The following is a 20,252-nucleotide window of genomic DNA, read 5'->3' on the forward strand; positions in this document are numbered from 1 at the left end:
AAAACTCAAAGATATTCAATCAACAATGACATAAAACTGCGAAAAGCTTAAAAACCTCACATTTGAGAAGCTGCAACCAATGAATGTTTGAATGTGAATTTTTGCTTGATGTATGACTGAAATTACAAATTTTCTATCAACTAATCAAGTAACTGTCTTGCGTACTAGCACTCATCTGTCTAGGGCAGAACAAGGACAATTAGTTTCAGACAAAATAGCGTATGTGCAACCACACTGGTTTGTGTTAATATTATTTCTATGCTCCAAGCATTTGCACATATAGTAATGTATGCATTTGCACCTCAAGCTCTAGCACAGAGTAAAACGCTTTTGTATAAGGACACTTCTGAAACTTGCTCAAAGCTATTTTACAGATAACTTAAAAAAGCAGCCAAAAAGCTAGAGGAATTGTGTAAAATCCTCTCAGCTTCTTAAATTTACTTCTCAGTCATATACAGTAAATCCTCTACATAAGAAGCTGAGGAAGAAATTATCACAGGTCTACTTACATACAGTGTTTGAACTGATTTATTTATTACTTTTGTTTATACTTCAATGTTAAAAGGCAAACCTTTGAGGAAAGAAGTTGGTTTTTAATTAATAAACACTATGATAAATGCTTTAACTGCTTTAATTAGATATCTTCAGAGTGGTCTGAGAGGAATGTATGTATATTAGTACTCTGCTGACTCCAGCAGTAATGTGTGTATTAGTACCCTCCTGGCAGTACCACAGTACAGCTCAATGTGTGTACTACCTGCTAGTGCCCTCCTGGCTGTAGAAAACAGAGTAGGTTAACTCGTCTCCGTGGGGTTCGGCCGGCGGGCGCCAGGTCAGCTTGATGAAGCGGGTGGAAACCAACGAAGCCACGACATCTCGGGGACCAGAGGGAGTGGGCCCTGCTGGACTGGCTACGCCTCCGGAGCCTGGCGTTACATGGTCAGTAGTGTTAGGAGTCAGTGAAGGGGGAGGGAAAGAGGGCAGGGCTACGTCTTTGGGTTGGGAGGAGGAGGAGGAAGGAGGAGGGAGGGATGGCAGGATGGGTGTAGGGAGACAGGGAGGGGCAGGAGACAGCGGCAGCGTGGGAGGGGATGAGAGAAATATCACGCAGAGGCGTTCAAAAGGAACAGGTCGAGGAGAGGAAAGGAGTTGAAATGGAAATGACAGTGAAACGAAAGAAAGGAAGGAAACAAAAAAAAGAAGAAAAAACAAAATAACAACAACGTAACAAAAAAAGACTTTTGGTGTGACAAAGAACCACAGAAATAAAACACTTCTACTACATTCACAAAGCTGACAAATACAAGCACAATACAAGGGGGGACTACACATGCAAATCTACACACAGCTCTCTAATGTAAGGGTTGTGGGAGCAGAACATAGCATCATACATTTCATTTGTAACAGACGGACTTCCTGCCAATCATTTGTCATTCACAATGATTGGTTTGCATTTTTATGACATTTTTATGAACTAAAAATGGGCCAGGATTGGATTTTAAAAAAAAAATAGGTAGGCTTTGTTTTGACAGGGACAAAGCCACCTTCTAGCCTCTCAAATGCACACAAGAAAACCGTCCATGTGTTCAGAGAATTAATTTTTTCAGTCAAACCACTGAAGACTACCCCAACCCCCCCCTAAGAAGGTGATTCAGAAGTCTAGATTCTCTCAACTGACACACCAGATGATGTTTTTTTAACGCCTTTGCCGTCACATTCCACAGCCCAGCCACAGAAATGTTGGTGATTTCATTTGGTGTTTTTTTTTTGTCTTTTTCTTTGGAGGAACAATCTGCGGTCAGACTCAGTGAGATCTGCTTTCCATTTGCCTGGCAAGTGGGCGAAACGAAACCATACGGAAAGAATGTCAGTCTGTATGACATTTCCATTTGTTTGCAGGTCAAGGAAAGTGACTGGAGGGCAAAGCTGAAATACAGAAAAGGAGCACGGCAAAGTCTAGTGTGCAAACGGTGTATTATTACTGGAGAAATTGTTTTGAAATGCAAAGCGGCTGCTGGCGTATTTGTCTGTCATGGCGTGTGGACTAACCGCTAACCTGGCTTTCAGTATTTGTTTACATTTCGAATTCCCAGAGTTCACTGAGTTTTGTGATTGGAGTGATATGAGGGATTTGCCACTTTTATTTCTTCCACAGAATGACATGGTCCACACGCAGTTTTCTGTACATCAACACACACTCTTTCAACTCACACACACTGTGATCAAGGTGTTTATCAAGAACTGACTTTCTGCATCTGCACAAACCCCTGAAGGAGCTTTAGGTTTACATTACTGGCTCACACATTACAGTGTCTGTGTGAGTGTGCACACAGAGTACACTCAGTAGTCTTTGGCCAGTGACACTTTTCACCTTGAAATGAAAACAGTGATTATAAGGTTCAAGTGCTGACTATAATCTTTAATATTGGATTATTTGACACAAAACTAAAAATACAAAAAAACTGTTAATCACATATAACATTTTGTTGCAAAAGTCGATGACTAGCTGAGGCTACAACTCAGAGGCTTTAGACACTCGATATCCTCAATTCTTGCTGTTTCTAGGGGAATTGCTGCCTTCAGTTTGGCCTTCAGCAAGTAAGACACATGCTCAGATGGATTGAGTTCAGGTGACTGATGTGGCCGGTCAACATCATCCCACTGGTTGGGCCTTAGAAAAAAACCCATTAGTTGCCTTGTCTGTATAGAAAAGAACTGGGGGACTAATGTATAAAAAGTACTACACCTCAATCCATTATGGACAGAGACAACCACAAACAACTTGAAAGCTGGAAGTCAGCACTTTAACCTCAAAGCCACGGTTTCATTTCACATCCAGTTGGCTGGAATACGGCCAAAAATAAAAGGAAAACATATCATCGTCCTAATACTTTCTGACTGCAGTGTAAATTACCAGATGCTGAACAATTATCCTTGTCTAAAACGACACACACACACACACACACACACACACACACACACACAAAGCAAAAGTCTGGTGTCTCATATCACACCAGTGATGGGGTTATCACAACATAACCATAAGCAGGCTGACAGGATAAACAAAAGCTTGAAGCCTGTTTGTTGGTGAGGAAGCACTTCCAGCAATACTAAAATGTGAACACACAGGAGAGCACAATCCAAGTAACACGGTGGAGTTTATGTAGTGAGGATACACAGCAAATTCTAATTCCCCTTGGCAATGGAGACAAAAGTCCACTCATTATAAATACATAAACACTTCTATTAGATGTAACAGTGCAAAAACAAAGACAAAACAAACTAAGACAAATTACTAAAATCTAATGTTGGAAAGGGTTTACAGACAGGAAAAATAAGGGGGGGGATAAAGGAAAAAAGAAAGATATTCATAACTGCAGTCAAAATATTTAAAGAAATCCAGTTACTTTAAATTGGATCAGCCGACCCAAACCATAACTAACTAACTGTTAAATCTATAACCAGGCAGCTGCATCCAGACTGTGTAATAATCATACTGTATGTACATATAAGAGTCTGAATCAATTAATTGTTTCAAAAAAGAGAGAATAGACTCTCAGTGGAAAGTAAAAGTGAGCACTGGTGGGGCCTTCATGTGATGAAAGGCTTTGAAAATGGATATAACACTGAGTGACTTCTGCTTGTTTACTACTGAACATCTGCTGTAAAAAAATCTAAACTAACAAGACTGACAGAATTAATCATTTTAATCAAATGTTCTAAATGATTAATTTCAGCATTCATTTGGCAGATAGGTATCGGTACAACGCAGTCAGAAGTAATAGTAAATCAGTTATTGCCTCTTTAAAATGAAGGTTGCATAACATTGTTGCAGGCAAATTCAGCAAAAATAAATAAAAAAGGATGATACGTAATAAAATTAGAAATATCACCACAACATTAAGTAATCAGCAAAAACCCAGATTTCCCTTCAAATCCTGTTTTCTACCTTATGAATGAGTAAACAGTTTGAAATACTAAACTAGAAAAGTAGGACAGAATCCCATGTGTCCAAGATATGTTTCATGTTAGTCAGTTTTGCAACATCTGGAGTTGAGCCATCGCTTGTTGTTAGAGACAGAAGTTGTAACAGAAGTTGAGCCAAGCTTTTAGACATGCATTTGTAGACATATTTAGAAAGAAACCCCAACTTTATTTTCCGTTGCTACAGGCATTATGTACTGTAGCAGAGGAGTCATTTTAGTGCACTGTTCAGTGAGAAAAAGAAAACGGATAAAGCTTGAGTGCTGCTATAGAGTCAAATGTTTCTCACAGGGGGTTTCTTCAAATGGCACACACCGCCTCGCAGACACATTGGTCACTTCTTTGAGTATATTTGTCCATCAGTATCCTGAGTGAACTGAGATAAGAGGCTGGATGTCTCTCCTTTTTTGAAAAGAAGAAGAAGATATATACTTTATTAATCCCCTATTGGGGAAATTCTTCTTTTCACTCTTTTTTATTCTTACACACACACACACACACACACACACACAGGCTGAAATACACACTTCATGCACTTGTGGACATCACAGAAAATCCCAGTTGGATGGGCTTCGGCCAATGTACGCCCAAAACTCCATCTCCGTCAACGGGCAGCCAACATGGCCCTTCTCCAGGCAAGCTGTGCCAGTCCAGCAAGCTCCATATAAGACATCAAGGAGACTAACTTCAATGTTTGGTTGGATTTGGAACCAGCAACCCTCCGGTTCCCAAGCCAAGTCCCTACACACTGAACTACTGCCGCAAATAAATTGAAGCAAATATAATAAGGAATACCACATTATAGTAAAAAAATTATCCTGAAATCAGTGTCAGGCCTGGAGAGAAATGCATTGTGGGATAGGCAAAGAGGGGGGGGGGGCTATTAGATGTAGTTTCCATCTTCAGACACCTTGTCAGCTGTAGGTAATTGACATACTGGGCAGTCTTCTGTGTCCTTCTGACAATCTGTCTTGTACATGCATGGGTAGAATTGTTACAGTAAGGTGTCAGCCTCCCACCTCCGCTGCAAGGCTCTATTCATAGCTGATTAATAGTGTCATTAGTCTCTGTGCCAGAGGTAATGAATGGCTGGCATTAAGGCTTAACGAGGAAGGTTACTCTAGATCTGCATAATAAATCTGGGTAACCAATACGCAAAACAGTCAAGACAAAGACATGCATAGCGAAGCATTCATCTTAATATCCAATGGAAGTCAAAACTGTTTCTGAAATTTAAAATAATTGAAGTAGCATTAAAGTTCTGATTAAAGCCGCGCAACTTCAACTTTTATCTTCTGTTGCTAACTCCATAAATCCTTTGCTGTGTTCCCCATTGGCGTAGCTGGAAAGTTACGCCAAGTACTTTTTTTTTTCCTCATCTGGTCTGAGTACACAGATAAGAGAGCCTACCTCACTGGTGCAGACTATGCACCTCCACCAAGAGAGCATAAATCTACTGAATGCAGATATCTGCCAGAAGCACCCACAGCACTGTAACTACAGATAGCCTTTTCAGAGGGAATTCAGTGGGCCATGCCAGGCTCTTGCAAAATGGATTTTCTCTGTACTAGTTTCCATGTCTAATGTGGTTCGGTAATGATGACTGCGTAAGAGACAGATCCGCCACAATGCTAATGGTCCATTACTGAGTCTCTACTTTTATCTGCCACAGAATGAACAGAGCGAGAATGAACAATATACTCAAAAAGCATAGTTCAGAGCCTTCAAAAACCCTCCACAAAGCACACTGTCAATTAAAACTGGCAGTCTTCATAATGTTTCATATGAACATGCAGCACAATGAGAAAACATATTACCATACTCTGTAGGGAACATATATGGGCTTGTAATTGAAGTGCATGAAGGTGATTACAGAGAAATTGTAGTTTCCTTCTGAAGTAAAGAGAAAAATTCATAGAGAGATCCTTTCATTAAAATATAAAGGTAATGTAAGCAACAACTGAACCCTTCGATTGCTGTTCTGTGTTAGAAAACTGTTGGTTGCTTTGAGCAACTGCTGATTACTATGGCTGCTTTTTTCTCCAACAATCTTGTTCCCTTCGCTCTCTTTCAAGATAAGACGGGAAAGATGAGCAAGCCTGACAGCTCATGACATTTGAGCAGGTCCTTATTGCACCGACAAAGGAAACTGAGTCAGAAAGAAAAGACAAAGTGTGAGGTGAAGAGAGAAATGGAAGAGTGCAAGAAAAAGGCTGACCAAGCTGGAGTTTTTTTGTTCTCTCCGTTTCCTCTTGAGCACCTTGTCGACAACAATAATAAACTCAATTTCTAACACAATTCTCAACACTTAGAAAGTGCTTTACAAGCAATACAGCAATACATGAAAAGCAATTATATAAACAATCAAAAAATTGCTCAGAAACAAAAGGATAAAAATGCATCTTGTATTGTGTACATCTTATCACTGACTGAGGGGAAACAGATACAGATGCAGAATCAGATTGGTGGAGCATATCAGTAACTGCACACATTCCGTCTCACTGTGATAATCAGAGACAGTCAAGATTAAAGTGCAGCTCAAACCTCACAAAGGCTTAAACTGACGAGGTGTTCCAACTCACTGACATAATCCGAAAAGAAAAAGTCTTTGTGTCTCAAACTGATTTTCCCAAAAATGTCAAACAGCAGCTCCTCCACATTCCTCCCTATCAATTTCTAGGGCATGTTCACTACAATTGAAAAATGTCTGAAATGTGGCACGTTCCTCGGGAGATAAATAAGCTTCTATTAATTAAACAAAGTACACGGCAGTCCCAAAAACTAATGAATTTTGTGCTCATTAAGTGTTGAGTGACTTAGATATTTTTCTGGAACAATCTTTAGGCGTTAGCAGATGCTGATGTTGGGGCCAGAGGGGACACATCAAAGTCAAAGACTTTGAGAGGTGAGCACTCACATGATCATGTTCAGAATATTAAAAAAATTGACTTTTTCAAAGCTTTTGATGTTGCTGCCAACTAATACTATCACTGCTGCATCACAATGCAGAAGGTGTATGGGTCAACAATCTAATAAACCTGTTTAAAACAGCACAACACAGCTTCTCTGCCTCAATAATCACAGGTAAAATGATGTTATAAAGGGTTCGGAGTGGGTCACAGATGTATTTATGTCTCCACACTCCCTAAACACTCCTGTGGTGGGCGGAGGCAAAGTGGGATGTGAGAGGAGCCATCTGACAGAGCCACTGGACTCCTGGATGCCATGTGGTGATGCTGCAAATACTTTGGGGAAGGATGGTCTCTCTATCAGGCAGCTAAAACCGCTAAAAGCCTGCACATGTTCTTGCACAAAATTTGTCCCTTTGTAGCCCTGTAGCAATTTCCTCTTAAATGGCCCAGTTTGTTCAATTTCACATTTATCTTCCTTTTCACATCCATAATCAACATTCTCAAATTCCCTGTGGGCTTACGTAAACAAGTAGAAGTAATTTGTATGGGATGTGTTTTGGATGGGATGATGGTATGTCTGTTTACATCCACTCTTGGCCCTCCGGCAGTTTACTTTCTGGTAATTTGGTTTTCATAAAAAAGTGTCAATCCCTGCTATGGCTTCTCAAAATAAACACGCAGGAGGGGTTTAATGTGTGGGAATGCGTAAAAAAAACCCTTATACATTCTACTGAGACCAAAAAAAATCACTGAGGATCCACAGATCCCAACACGCAGGGGAAAACAAACTCCCCTATTTGGAAATGACGACAGTAATTGAATGGGGTCGGGTGCATCAATAATTAATCATCCAGTGTGTACATACAGTGTCTCTTCACCATCAAACACATGTACCCCCATGATCCATGAGTCACTGGTGAGTTAATTTGGGTGTGATTGCTTTGTTCCCCCTGAACAACTTGCTGCAACACACACACTCTCAGAAACATGCACGATCATGAGGCCAACAGCTGCTTGCCCAGACTCGGTATGCAAATGAAGACGTGTCACTATGGTATACAATGTAAACCCTCGTCCCCTCCGCATCGCTTTCCACTTTGACAAATCTGCATCATATGCATCACGTGTTCCACATGCTGGCTGGGAGAGGAAAGCGAGGCCTCTTGGGTTTGCCTTTCAAGCAGATCAAAACAGCCAGAGAGGCTGCACATCTCCCGAGCATTTCACCACCGATGCCAAGGACTGGAAACAAGCTTTTCTTTCTGCACTGCCTGCCTTTGTATCTTATTACATTGGAGGTACAAGGATACAGTTCAACCTTTCCAGAGGAACAGAGCAAGCCTGGAATAAAGTAATTGATTTCAGGGAAAGCTTGCTGCAGTGTGTATGTGTGTGTGTATACATGCACCTGCAACATTTCATGTATAAAGTGAGTGCAGCTGAACAACCAGGAAAGGACCGAAAAGGTCAAATAGGATGCTTGCAGAAGTAGGAGCAGCCCCCCTTGGGAGACTTGCTAACAAACAGTCCAGCTGATCAGACTCCCACCAATAACGCGGCCTCCCTGGGTTAGACCAACTGAGAAGCGGCTATCGCGCTACGCTTGCAGGCAGCGGGGTGCCCACAACCCACTGTGTTGTTACTCACTATTCTACTTTTAGCTTATGGAAACTGGGAGGCTCAGAGGAGAGAATGGGGGTGGGCGCTAACAGGAAAAATAAAAGCTCCAGCTTTGGTGGCGCCGCACAGGGGTCAGCTGCCTGCAGCTAAGGGAAGGGCGCGAAGGGAAACTGATGTTTTTGTGCCATGTGGTACTTCCAATTAGTGCACCCAGAGGACTGTCCACATCCAAAATAATCATATCGGCATCCTGGATGAGTGTGTGTTGGAGGTGTTTGGTGTTATATCCTAAATAAGGGCACAGGTTAGTGAGGCGTGTAAAACAGACTGTCAGGAAAAAGCAGATCCTTCACACGTACTTACGCAGCCAAGCCTAAAACTGGTATTGATAACAAGCTTGACCTTCAAAAAAACAGCACTGACGCAGGTACTGAAGGCTATTTTAATCCTTTTTGTGCTTTTCTTTGCAAAACAAGAACAAAATAGGCACCCATAACATTTTGCAGTTAGCACTTAGGCGACAGACCATTTATAAATGAGGCAAAGCCTTTCACCACGGTTGAGTAAATACAACCCATAGAAAAGTTCAGCCCGTGCTGTGAAAGCCTCAGCTTGTAAACACACATACACACTCAGCACCATCCCTGAGAGACAGAGCCACAACACAAACACTTTGCCATCAGCGCCCATACAAACAGCAATTTGGTGGAGGCTGATTTCGACTCTTCACAATCAATTTAGGCTAAAGTCCCTCTGATCAGCTTCCTAGAGCCCACAGTGGGGGAACACATTTACTAATCACTATCACTAACACGGTGTGTGTGCACACCAAAGAGATTTTGTGTGTGTATTTCAGTGAAGACACTGTGTGCACATTTTAGTGCTTCAACCCCAAATTTGAATTTCAATATATTTTGCTATGAGGCAAAAATTCAGTGGAATATATTCACATTTACATATGATTAATAGTCTCCATCAAATGCCCCTGATTTGCTTTTATATTGCCTTTAATGATCACAGGCATTTATAAATATAACTACAATGTTCTAAATAAAACAACAATATTATCATATTTGTTTAATCAACCATAACCCACCAACAGCAAATGATACTCAACACTGTAAGTTAAGATAAGGCACTTATTATAACAGCAGTGTGTAATAGCACCTGCAGCTAGATGTGGTGAAAGAAACAGGTAAATTTGGTGTTAATTGATGTTTTTTAATGGAAAAGGATACAACTACTTTTTTGGAGGCAATTTTATCCCCCAGTTGCACATAATTAGCTTACGCTTAGTGCTAACAACAGACTCCTCTCCCTGTTTAGGCTTCTTATCTCTGTTTCTACTGCAGCACTCTAATGGGATGTTTATTATAATAATATAATGTTGACTTTTGGAAATTGCAATTTTGAAAATAAACAGGGCCACAAACTGCTGCCTCAAAAACCGCCGCATAGTTAGATCAACACCTCTCTGACAGAGATTAAACACTAAAAAGTTGGTGAAAGTAGTAATTGTTGCAGTATGCAGACAGGAAACAAAGAATGTCAAGCAAGAGCGGCATCGACATGATGACTGCCGGCTTGAACGGACAATAAGAAGCGATTTAGTCGGATCAATCTGGAAACACAATTAGTCTGTGTTCCTTTGACCTCACGATGGCAGTCACCATACAGTAAAACAAGTATGGCCATATGTCTGCATGTACATGTGTCCCAGCAGTACGTGACATGTTGTTTAACTGTCCCATTTTCACACTGGTGCCTGCCGTTAAAGGCAAACTTATAATGTAGACAGTGCCAACAGAAACTGTGCTGACACATTCACATGCTCACAACGTTACACATTCGCTCCTGCTGGCCTGGCCATGACCCTGCTAGCAGATGATGAAGCGCACCGTATTCCCTGAAGTGGGCCTGAGCTTTTATTCAGTACTGGTAGAGTGTGGCTGGAGGGAAGGGTCTTTTAGCAGCCTATTCTCACTTCTTGATTTGAACAGGGAATAAGGGTGGTGCTCCGATGTAGTGGAAGGAACCTCCGTCTGTGGCTTGCCTGCCACAAATGTGTTGGGATTTTTTATTTTTTTTTTACTGCTCCAAACTTGACTCAGTCTGTTTCTTTGTTGTTTAATCATTATCCAGTTACATTTTATATTACATGGATTCATAATAAAGTGAACGTCTCTACTCAACACCAGTTAGAGCTACAGTATACCACACTGACAGCAGTAGTGGGACAGCAGAAACCTCCTTTTAAGTATCTCTCTTTAACTTTCTCTTTACTTTCACTTCAATAGCAATTCAAGTAATTCTCTATTTGTTTTAGAAGGGTACAACAATGAAGCTTCAGCATCAAGCTATATTTGTACATAAAACCCTTCCAGCTTACATGTCTCCACATACCCGCAACAATGGATCTAGGCTGCTGTATTCCTGTCTCTCAAGTTTGTCAGCGGTCTGTGTGGAAATAATTACTTCTTGTGTTGGAACAATACAGTTTCAATATTTGAGATTCGCCTTGTGCTACAAATGTGCTGCAGATATCAGTTCTGTTTGGAAAACTCCTCTCTCTTAAGGCTAAGTACAACATTTTGAACATAAGGTGGAAGAGTCTTGAGCTTTTTCTGTTTTTTGTTGTTCACAGTTTGAGCAGAATTTCTTCTGGCAACCGGTGCTGTCCATAACAACTTTCTTTAGCCGGGTCGTGTTTAGTTTACAGTCAGCCGGCTACAATAGCTTCAGTATATTTATCTATATTTTTATGGTGTGGTTGTTGTTGCCCATGACTCTCTATTTTTAAGTCTTATTTTGTGGCTCCAGACAGCTAGCATGTAACTGCTTTGATTCATTTTAAATGAGAGTTGCTGTTTTCATGTTCCGCATGCATTGTTTAGTATGTTCAAGCCTTAACAGAAATATGTAGAAATTAATTTTGTCTCAATGGAAAGCCATTGTTATAGAAATAGTTATAATAATAACAACACCGAAGGCCCCACGCTGCCTCTAATTGGTTTGTCTTCAAATGCTTCACAGGCAAGGTAAAACTTCCACTTCATTTGGTTTCATGTGTAGTAAATTAGCGACATCTAAATAAAACTTGCGTGGGTTTTCTTGACTTCTGGATATTTTCTGAAGAATAATCTTCATTAGGTGTCAAATGTCTGGGCCCAGATCAAAGCAAATAACATTCAGTGGTTTCAAATGGTGGTGCCAAGTCTTCTGCAAATACAGTAGGAGACTCTTGGTTTCTGTGTCATTTCACAGGGAGGTCTGGTGCTCGGGCCTGCCGGAATTAATTGATTTACTAATGAAGTTGCAGTTTGTGCGACTCTCTACATAGCCCTTCCAGTAAACTCCCTGTGCCTGTCAGTTTGTCAAGCTACATCTTTGGGGACAGCACACATGTCAGTTTATCGTGCCAGCACTCCTGATGCCTGCACTCATAAATACACAGAGTGACGGAGGGAGAGGAAAACCAGGAGACATGGTGAGCACTCAGGCAGTGATGAGGCATCTCCATCTCTCAGTGGGGGTCTTGTACCTCTGATGGGAGGGGAGGACAGGATTCTTCTGTTGGCTGCCACAGGTCTAAGAAGGGGGGGGGGGGGGAAAACTAATGGCAGCATGGCTAAATAAAGCGGAAGATTAAGGGAGAGGAGGAGGGATACAGGTAGTAAGAGAGAAGCAGGAAGAAAGGGAAGGAGAATGATGAAAGAGAAGGAGGGACGGAGGAGGACTGCCTGTTTAAGCTTTGGATTTAACAAAAGCTTGAATAAATGTATTTGCATCAGAAATAGTGTCATCTTTCTTTCGTCATGAAAACACCTGAATGATAGCTACTAGCCTACAGGATAAAGAAGCTACAATATATGTAGCGGTGTTGCACAGCATCAAGCATCAAGAGACTAATGTTTTTAAATTGTGCTAGCTCTTACCTGACGTTGGTTAGGAATTTAACCAACGTCATCTAGGTAAAATTCACTCGCAAAGTCGTGGCTGAAACACCATGAAAGCTCAGAGCTTGTACATCCAAACAAGCTTTCAGGCTCTCTAGTGAAGTACTTGGCTTGGGCACTAGGAGGCAAAATGTCAAAACATTATTCATGTGAGCAGTGGGGATGGAGAGGAGAAGAGAGGAGAGATGGAGAGACAGACAAACTCAGACAGAGGAGCATTTCCATATTGAAGCCAGCACAGCATATGGAAGGAGCAAAAATAAGTATTCACATGCAAATGGAAGTGCATCTCTTGAATTTATGCAAACATAAAAAACACACACTTAAGGGCAAACAGCAAAGTGAGTGCATCCACTTCTCTTTTGTTTGCCAACATTAAATGCAGATCCATCTGCATTTTTCATATTAAGCTTTTAGGTGCTTGAATCTTAAACTTGCCATTTTTGACGAGTGGGCGAGTATAGTAAGAGTTCATAGCCTGGTAGGTGGCCTTGGGTTTGCAACTGTTAAAGTGAGAATACATAATGCTAAAAAACATGCAGTGGCTTTTCCTTTCTCTTATGCATGTCTGATTCTAAAATGTAAATGCTATATGCAGCTCTCCACTTCGGGAAGGAAACAACTTCAGCTAACCTAAAACAAATATATGTTTTGGCTCTGCTCTGAATCTTAAAGAACTACTCAAAAAGCAACCACACTACAAAACTCAGGTATACATCTTAATGTGCCACCTTATGAAACTTCAAACACAGTCCTAGTCTTTGTATTGTATATGGAAAGATGACAATCACATAAACAAGTGCTTTGTCTAGGCATGGGTCACAGATGTCAACATCAAAGTTGAAAAACGTGACCCATTTCCTTTCCAAGCTGTAATTGCCTCCTACTATGGTATCATGCATAAACGCGTCACATAATCATGTGCCTTGAAGAGACCGAAAATTGTTGCTGCTTAATTGTCTATAGATGACATTTGACGATAATCCCTTAAATAGCATATCCTCTGCAGCTGACTAACCTCCTTCACAATCATTTTGACATTAAGGTCTACATGTGGGCCTATCGGAACTGCCAACAGGGAATCATTCGTGATGGCCATTAGTGATTGTATTTATAGTTTAGTGCGACAAGGACGGGAAAATCTGCTGTGAATATGTCGAAACCTCTAAACCTCCAATACAGTATGCATATGTCTAATCAAACGTAGTGAGAACATGTTCTGATCTTTATTGATTTCAACTATAGCACATGTGGGCTGGAGTTAACACAATGCACTTAAATAAGCTTAAAATCTATCTTTTGTTTCTGAAAACAACCAAAAACACCATATAATTATATTTTAGGAACTATTTTGCAATTGTCAGTGGGAAAAGTCATAGCAAATTAAATTATTTATTTCCTTCTCTCTGGCAAAACATTGTAACAACAGAAACTAGCACAAATACACAAACTTTCAGCATTTCCAGAAGACGACAAGTCTGAATGTGGCAGTTTTACAAGGGACATTAGGAGGCACTTTGCCTGCATTATTCTGCATAATTAGGTCTCCTTGAGGTCCACTTTTGGCATTTGTGCTCCTATTTACCCACATCTGTTTGCAACTAGTTGACCCATATTGCACATGGCTGTGGAATGTCCAGGAAAATTGTTCGAGACTGCAATCTGTGGTCCTATTTTTGACCTCCACTCCCCCAAAAATCAGTTTGCCACGGTTCTAAGATTGCTGAAGCAAAATGAAATAATGTGGACTGCAGCAGTTTGTCCACATATATACTGTCCATGTTATCTACTGGAGTTAAAAGCCAAGAGTATTGATACAGTACATATTGCTATAAATAACTAGCAAGATACTATACATGGGCTAACAGCTGACCTTTTTTCATTCCAAACACCCACAATGGGAATCATCAGTGGAGCCACATTTAACTGCAGCTGGCAGGGTCAAGATGCAAAGATTATGAGCACTAATGAATATTAGCCAACTTGCAGCCGCTGAGTGTTTAGATGCAGTTCACCCCCATTGATTTCTCTGCCGGGTGAAGACAACTTTATCCCCGTGGCAAGTCCCTGGCTTATCTCCCCCGACTGCAAGGCAGCCGACAGACAGACAGACAGACAGACAGACAGACAGGGTGTTTTCCTGGCCCCGTTTCAGGATGATTCAAGCCTGGCAGGTGTGAGCGAGATACCTGACTGAGGCGAAACACACAGGGGCAGCAAAGAGCAGAAGGGATGTTTGAGTAAGAGTGGGATAGGAGTGGACAAAGATGCCCAGCAGTGAGGGGGCAGCCATATAGGGGAAATATTCAAGGCAGCACAATTAACACAAAGCCTAGTGTGTTGGATTATCACAGAGAGCAAGTGGCTGTGAAAGACAAGGAGAGAGAAAGTGAGAAGAACTGGCGAGAAAGGTGGCAGATGGCTGTAGAATTGAATGTGTCCATACTGAGCAGCACAGGAGGAAAGAGAGAAGAATACAACAGAGTAGGAGAGAAATACCACTGTAATTGAACTTAAAGAGCTTCATTTCAACCTCACGTCACAGAGCCGTACCCAACAAAACACTAATAGCTGTGGAAAAGGAGCAGATTTCAAATGTGTTCTCATTGATTCACCACTGCACCTTTGAGAGGAAATTACTTTGACACAGTGAAGCATGAAAAAAATAAACAGTGCCACTGCAACTTGGCTTATTTTCTAGCTCCATAATTTGAGACTCCGATGATGACCGGATAATAAACTGATGAATAAACAGGAAACTGGAAAACTTTCTGGTGGTAAGTGTGTTTGGATTAGCATTACTGTGACCAAGACAGAGGTACACACACAGGAAAAGATTCTCTGTGATATTTATGGATGAAACAGAGATTAATTTCTTCAAAAACCCCGCTTAGGGCAGACCCTGTGTACAAGGCCAGCTGCCTCAGTAATTCATCCCATTTATCATCAACTCAAACAACAAAGAAGAAGACTTGGGGCCATGTAAAGTGGCAAAGCCCTTATCAATGGTGTCAAACACAAATACACAATGAGCTGCAGGTCATCATTATTTCTGACTTCATGTCCTTCAATCAGAGGGGGTGACACAGCTGGGGGGCCACCGGTTGGACACTTCTATGCTAATCCATTAGCCACCTGCTTTAAGAGAGGGGGAGTTCACGCTTGATTACATTTCGCCATCTCCCTCAATAAAACGGGAGAGACTGAGTCAACAGTAAAGTAGTGATTTCTGCTGTTAGGATTGTTTACCTTCATTCCCCTTCCCCGTTTTATTGCTCCTCCATTTTCCACCATGTTTTTGTATTCAGATTATGCTTTTTTCAGTGAAATTGTGTCTTGTTTATCATCTTGAATTCTTTGTTCCTTTCTTGTTTTGTGGAGAGGGTTTTACTTGCCCTGTGGGTTAGACTTAGAATGATTATTATGACTGTGCAAATGATCTCAAATCTATGTTGTATTACATTTTCTGTAATGATCAGAGGTAATTACACAAAATTACCTCAAGAAGTAGAATGTTAACACTGTTAACACTTTGTTTCTATTTTCAGGCACTTTGTGGTGCTTCTAGCCACTGTCCTTGGTATCTGCTTTTGCTGTATTCTGCACTCAGCAGCACCACTCTGGGAATTAGTGTTCAAACCTCTCGTTTGGCTATAAAGGGAAATGTACAACAAGAAAGGCTATGCTGCAACTATACAGGCACTCTCACTTTACCAGTATATGGGTCCGCGCTTAGGTAAAGCTCCCTGCTAAAAGACGGCCTTTACATATCTAAGGGTGCTGCATCAAGGCACAGGCATTGTGTCCAGCAGCTTTCCAAGTCCTCACAACATTTCTGTAACACTAGATGTGGAATGGACTGTGTGCAAACCAAGCATCGTTTGCCCCAGATACAATTCTGTTCCCTTTGAGTCACCTCTGGTTTAACAAGATCCCAGTGGTTTCATTTCACTGTTCACTACACACTCTCACTCCTCACACCTTCACAGATGTGCACAGCCTCTAGGATCCATCTAGGTGTTTATAAATAAGGCAAACTGTATAGAGAGCAGAAGACCCACCCCAGTACCAAGATAGCTCATGTTCTACAAGCCTTCGTTGAAAAAGAGATCTTTTTTTATCGTTCTTTCTAAAAAAGCTCAAACATTATACTGGAATTTTCTGAGCAACAGGTATCTACTCCTGTACTCGATATTAACATTTAAGCATTTTGGCATGTTAACAGAGATTAAAAAAAAAATGTGTCCCATTCAGCAACTCCAGCTCCCATAACTGTGATTCATGTGAGGCTGTTAAAAGCTAAGAAATAACCACAAAGAGCATTGTGTTCAGACTGTTGTAATGTCTGATGTTCAAATGCCTGTGTGAACAGATGCTTGTATTTCCAACTATAGTGCCTGGTTGTCTGAGCAAAACTGATCAGAAATGGTTCATTCCTGAGTCATACCTGACATTATTTATTTCATCACTGAAATCAGTTTTATCTAGTTAAAGTAATAATCTCAAAGATCTTCACTTCGTTCTTTTGGCTGCACCTATAGCGATAAACGGTAATTGCAGGTGTGTTTTTGGACCTTAGTACCCAAAGATCCAAAGAGTGTCGCCTGTGTGATGTCAGTCCCTAAGTTTCATCGTCTGCAGTCATTTATCTTTTCTTCGTTTGTTCAGATACAGTAACCTTAACCTCATCCCCCTAGCAAAGACCTGAAAAAACAGTACACGGTTTCACACACAAGCGAATTAAAGAGCGAGTCGGTTGCGTTAGCTCCGCCCTCTCAGGCGGACCAACTGCTGCTGAATGGTGGCAAACATGTCACTAACTGTGTGCTGCTTGTGATGTTCGCTGGGAATGTCTGTGGGTCATAGGCTCAATCACCATTGTGTTACCTCTTCATTTATTTAATTGAAAATCTTTGAGATTATCACTTTAACTAACACATATGACTGGAACAGTTGTGTGTGGTCCTGGTGAGTGTCGTACCGTGATCTAAGATGATGAGCTGTGCGCTGGACTGGATGTTGCCTGCATCGTTTTCTGCAAGGCACTGATAGAAACCCTCATCTGACTTGACCAGACCTAGAACCTGCAAGTTGTGCTCCTTCTACAAAACAAGAAGAAAGGGAAAGAAATAGAAAAACAAAGACAAGGTGTTAACAATGTTACAAGAAGCATTTTAACCAATCTCAGACTCTTTATTGTGACACTATGATAATGCAGGTAATGATAGTACAGCTACAAATGCACTTACAATTATTTTGAAGTAGTCACTGGGGATGACAGCATCTCCATTCTTGACCCATTTGACAGTGGGAGCTGGTGAGCCTGAAATCTCACACTCAAAGACGATATCCATGGACTCATGGGCATAAATGTTGGCTGGCCGCTTGGCAAACTGGGGAGGAACTGTGGAATACAGATAAGAACGAGGAGTTAACGTTTACATGAGAACATTACATTTACTGTCAAAGTTCAGTGGAATTTACTAAAAAGAAAGTAGTAAGAGTCATATTTTGCTTATGAAATTCTGAAACCCATTTGTCAAAACTACCCAGCCAAATCAAACTCCAGCACTCTGGTCTCTGCCAGGAAATGAACAAGACCAAATGATGCCATGCCACCCCTTCAACTGCCAAATTGCCAGTTAAGGGAGGGTGGAAAGAACAACAAACTGTATCATCTAACAACAACTTATCCAATTATCTTCTGCACCATTCACACAACTGTGACTTTTTTAGCAGATGGCAACACGTGGAATATTTAATTGAAAGGTTCAATAACCTCTCTTCTTATTTATTCAGGAATGGGTCAAAAACAACAGCCACTGTGGTACCAGCACAGTGTGTAAGCATGCTACACTAGCTAAGGCGAGCACTTGCAAAACTCCCCTAGTCCTGGTAATGAGGGCCAGAAAGGAGTTATTTGATCTGCTGGGGTGATACAGCGCCTCATCAATCTGTCCTGGAACAAGGTCACCGGGAGCGCAGGGCCCAGGCCTCGTCCTCTCTCTATAATTGGACTGTATGTGCATGTGAGGAGAGACAGAGCAAGACAGACTGTGCATGTTTGTGTGTGTTTCTGTGCCTTTGCTGCCTCTGTGCATTCTCTGATAAACGGCGACCTCGCTGACCGCCGTTTAAATGACTGTATTGTTAGTGTGTTGCAGTGTGTCAAGCTTCGCCATCAGCCTCGTGGGCTCTGTGATAGCTAGTTATTAGCATCTATTTTGCCGCTATTCACATGGGCTGATTGGATATTAGAAGCAGTGGGTGGATTAGGTCCTTTTCTGGCTTTATTCAGCAGGGTAACTGGTTGTGAGGTCAAGTCCCCCTCATCTGCTTGATGTAACTGTGGCTAATTTATTCTAACATGAAATAGCTAGTTAACAGATTAGGCCTCATTCTGTTGGGACACACAGTTTCCAGCAGCAAGAAAACTAAGACTCTAAAATTATAGTTATTTGTAATTAAAACTACTAAAAAGGAACTATCCGTTGTATACACATTTCTCTACTAATGATAGCATCAAAACACCACAAAGCAGTGCAGCTACAGAACACATGTTTGCATTTTCCTGACCTTAAAATGCACTTTGCCCATCTGTTTGGTATCTTTATGACCTACACATAGCACAGGGACCAAAGGTGGGAAGAGAGGTGCAACTCGACAGAAGTTGTACACACAGAGATAGCACAAAGCCAGTCCAGGGGCAGCACCTGGGTGTCCTCACTTTATTCCAATTCGTCTATAAAAAGCAGTTTTAATTGCAAAATGTGATATAGCAGGACTGTACGTCATATGTTTTGATCAATTTCATAAAATATATTTCCACATCTCCCTCTGGATAGCCATGTAAACAAGATAATTGTGGAGAAATATCAGTGTATGCAATCATGTAAACAACTTTTTGGCAGCAATAGCGGCTGTGATCCTGTGAGTTATCAAAACAAAACAAAACAAAACTGAATGCTACTTTATAAATTACATTAGTGAAATCAAGAATACCTTTGACATTGTGTACCCCACATTTTTCAAAATACTGAGTGCATTTCTTTGTGAATGCACATGGCTCACTGTTCTTATCAAGTGGCCTTGCTAGCTATATTTATATGCCCATAGGCTCAACTTTTTAATGACAGCTACAAATTCATACATGTCACTCTGACTGTCAAAAGGTATTCTTCAGTAGACAATACGATTCTCTTAAACTTCACAAATGAAACATATTTAACAGTGGAGGAATATCCCAGTTTCCTTTGAGGTTTGATGCTATAAAATAAAAAACAACCTTGCAGTGTTTCAAAGAAAAGCCTGCTGTACTGTATCTATTTCTCTATGACTTCCAAATGCTTTCCAGCTTTCCAACCGTACAATGTAGCAGTACAAGTCAAACACAAAACAACTGGATAGAGCCACAGAATACTGAAACCTTCCCTCGTCTTGCTTAATGAGTGTCTAGACTTTTCTGTGAGCTACTGTGGTGAATATTGACGACTGAGACAGGGATGGCAATGAGGATGGTGATGCTTTTAGACTGGATCACTGTATGATTGTCAAGACAGCCATCACCCTGCTCTGTGTGCACGCTTATGTATATGTCTGTGTGGATCTGTGTGTGTGTGTGTCTACTGGTGTTCCCTGCAGGGGGCTGTGTGAGCTGTGAATAATGTGTTTCACAGTGTGGTGTCCCCTGGATATTTGCTTCCAGTAGCTGTGCAGCAGAGGCAGGTGGAATCCTTGGTTTACTTTGGTGTATCAGGACACAGTGTTAAAACACCAGTGA

The 20,252-nt window shown here is 41.2% G+C and overlaps 1 protein-coding gene across 5 annotated transcripts in view; it reads right to left on the reverse strand.

Moving 5' to 3' along the window:
* The window catches only part of neo1a (neogenin 1a), a 147,843-nt gene that overhangs the window by 29,412 nt on the left and 98,179 nt on the right, over positions 1-20,252 (reverse strand). For all 5 annotated transcript variants that reach the window (XM_035651822.1, XM_035651820.1, XM_035651821.1 and 2 more), the window contains exons 6-8: positions 17,722-17,876; positions 17,454-17,574; positions 758-992 (exon numbers count right to left, since the gene is read on the reverse strand). In XM_035651822.1, the coding sequence (XP_035507715.1) occupies positions 758-992; positions 17,454-17,574; positions 17,722-17,876 (511 nt within the window). The remainder of the gene's footprint in view (positions 1-757; positions 993-17,453; positions 17,575-17,721; positions 17,877-20,252) is intronic.

This window comes from Morone saxatilis, unplaced genomic scaffold (genome assembly GCF_004916995.1).
Source record: "Morone saxatilis isolate NCDOM2014 unplaced genomic scaffold, NCSU_SB_2.0 Contig11, whole genome shotgun sequence".
Classification (NCBI taxonomy): domain Eukaryota; kingdom Metazoa; phylum Chordata; class Actinopteri; family Moronidae; genus Morone; species Morone saxatilis.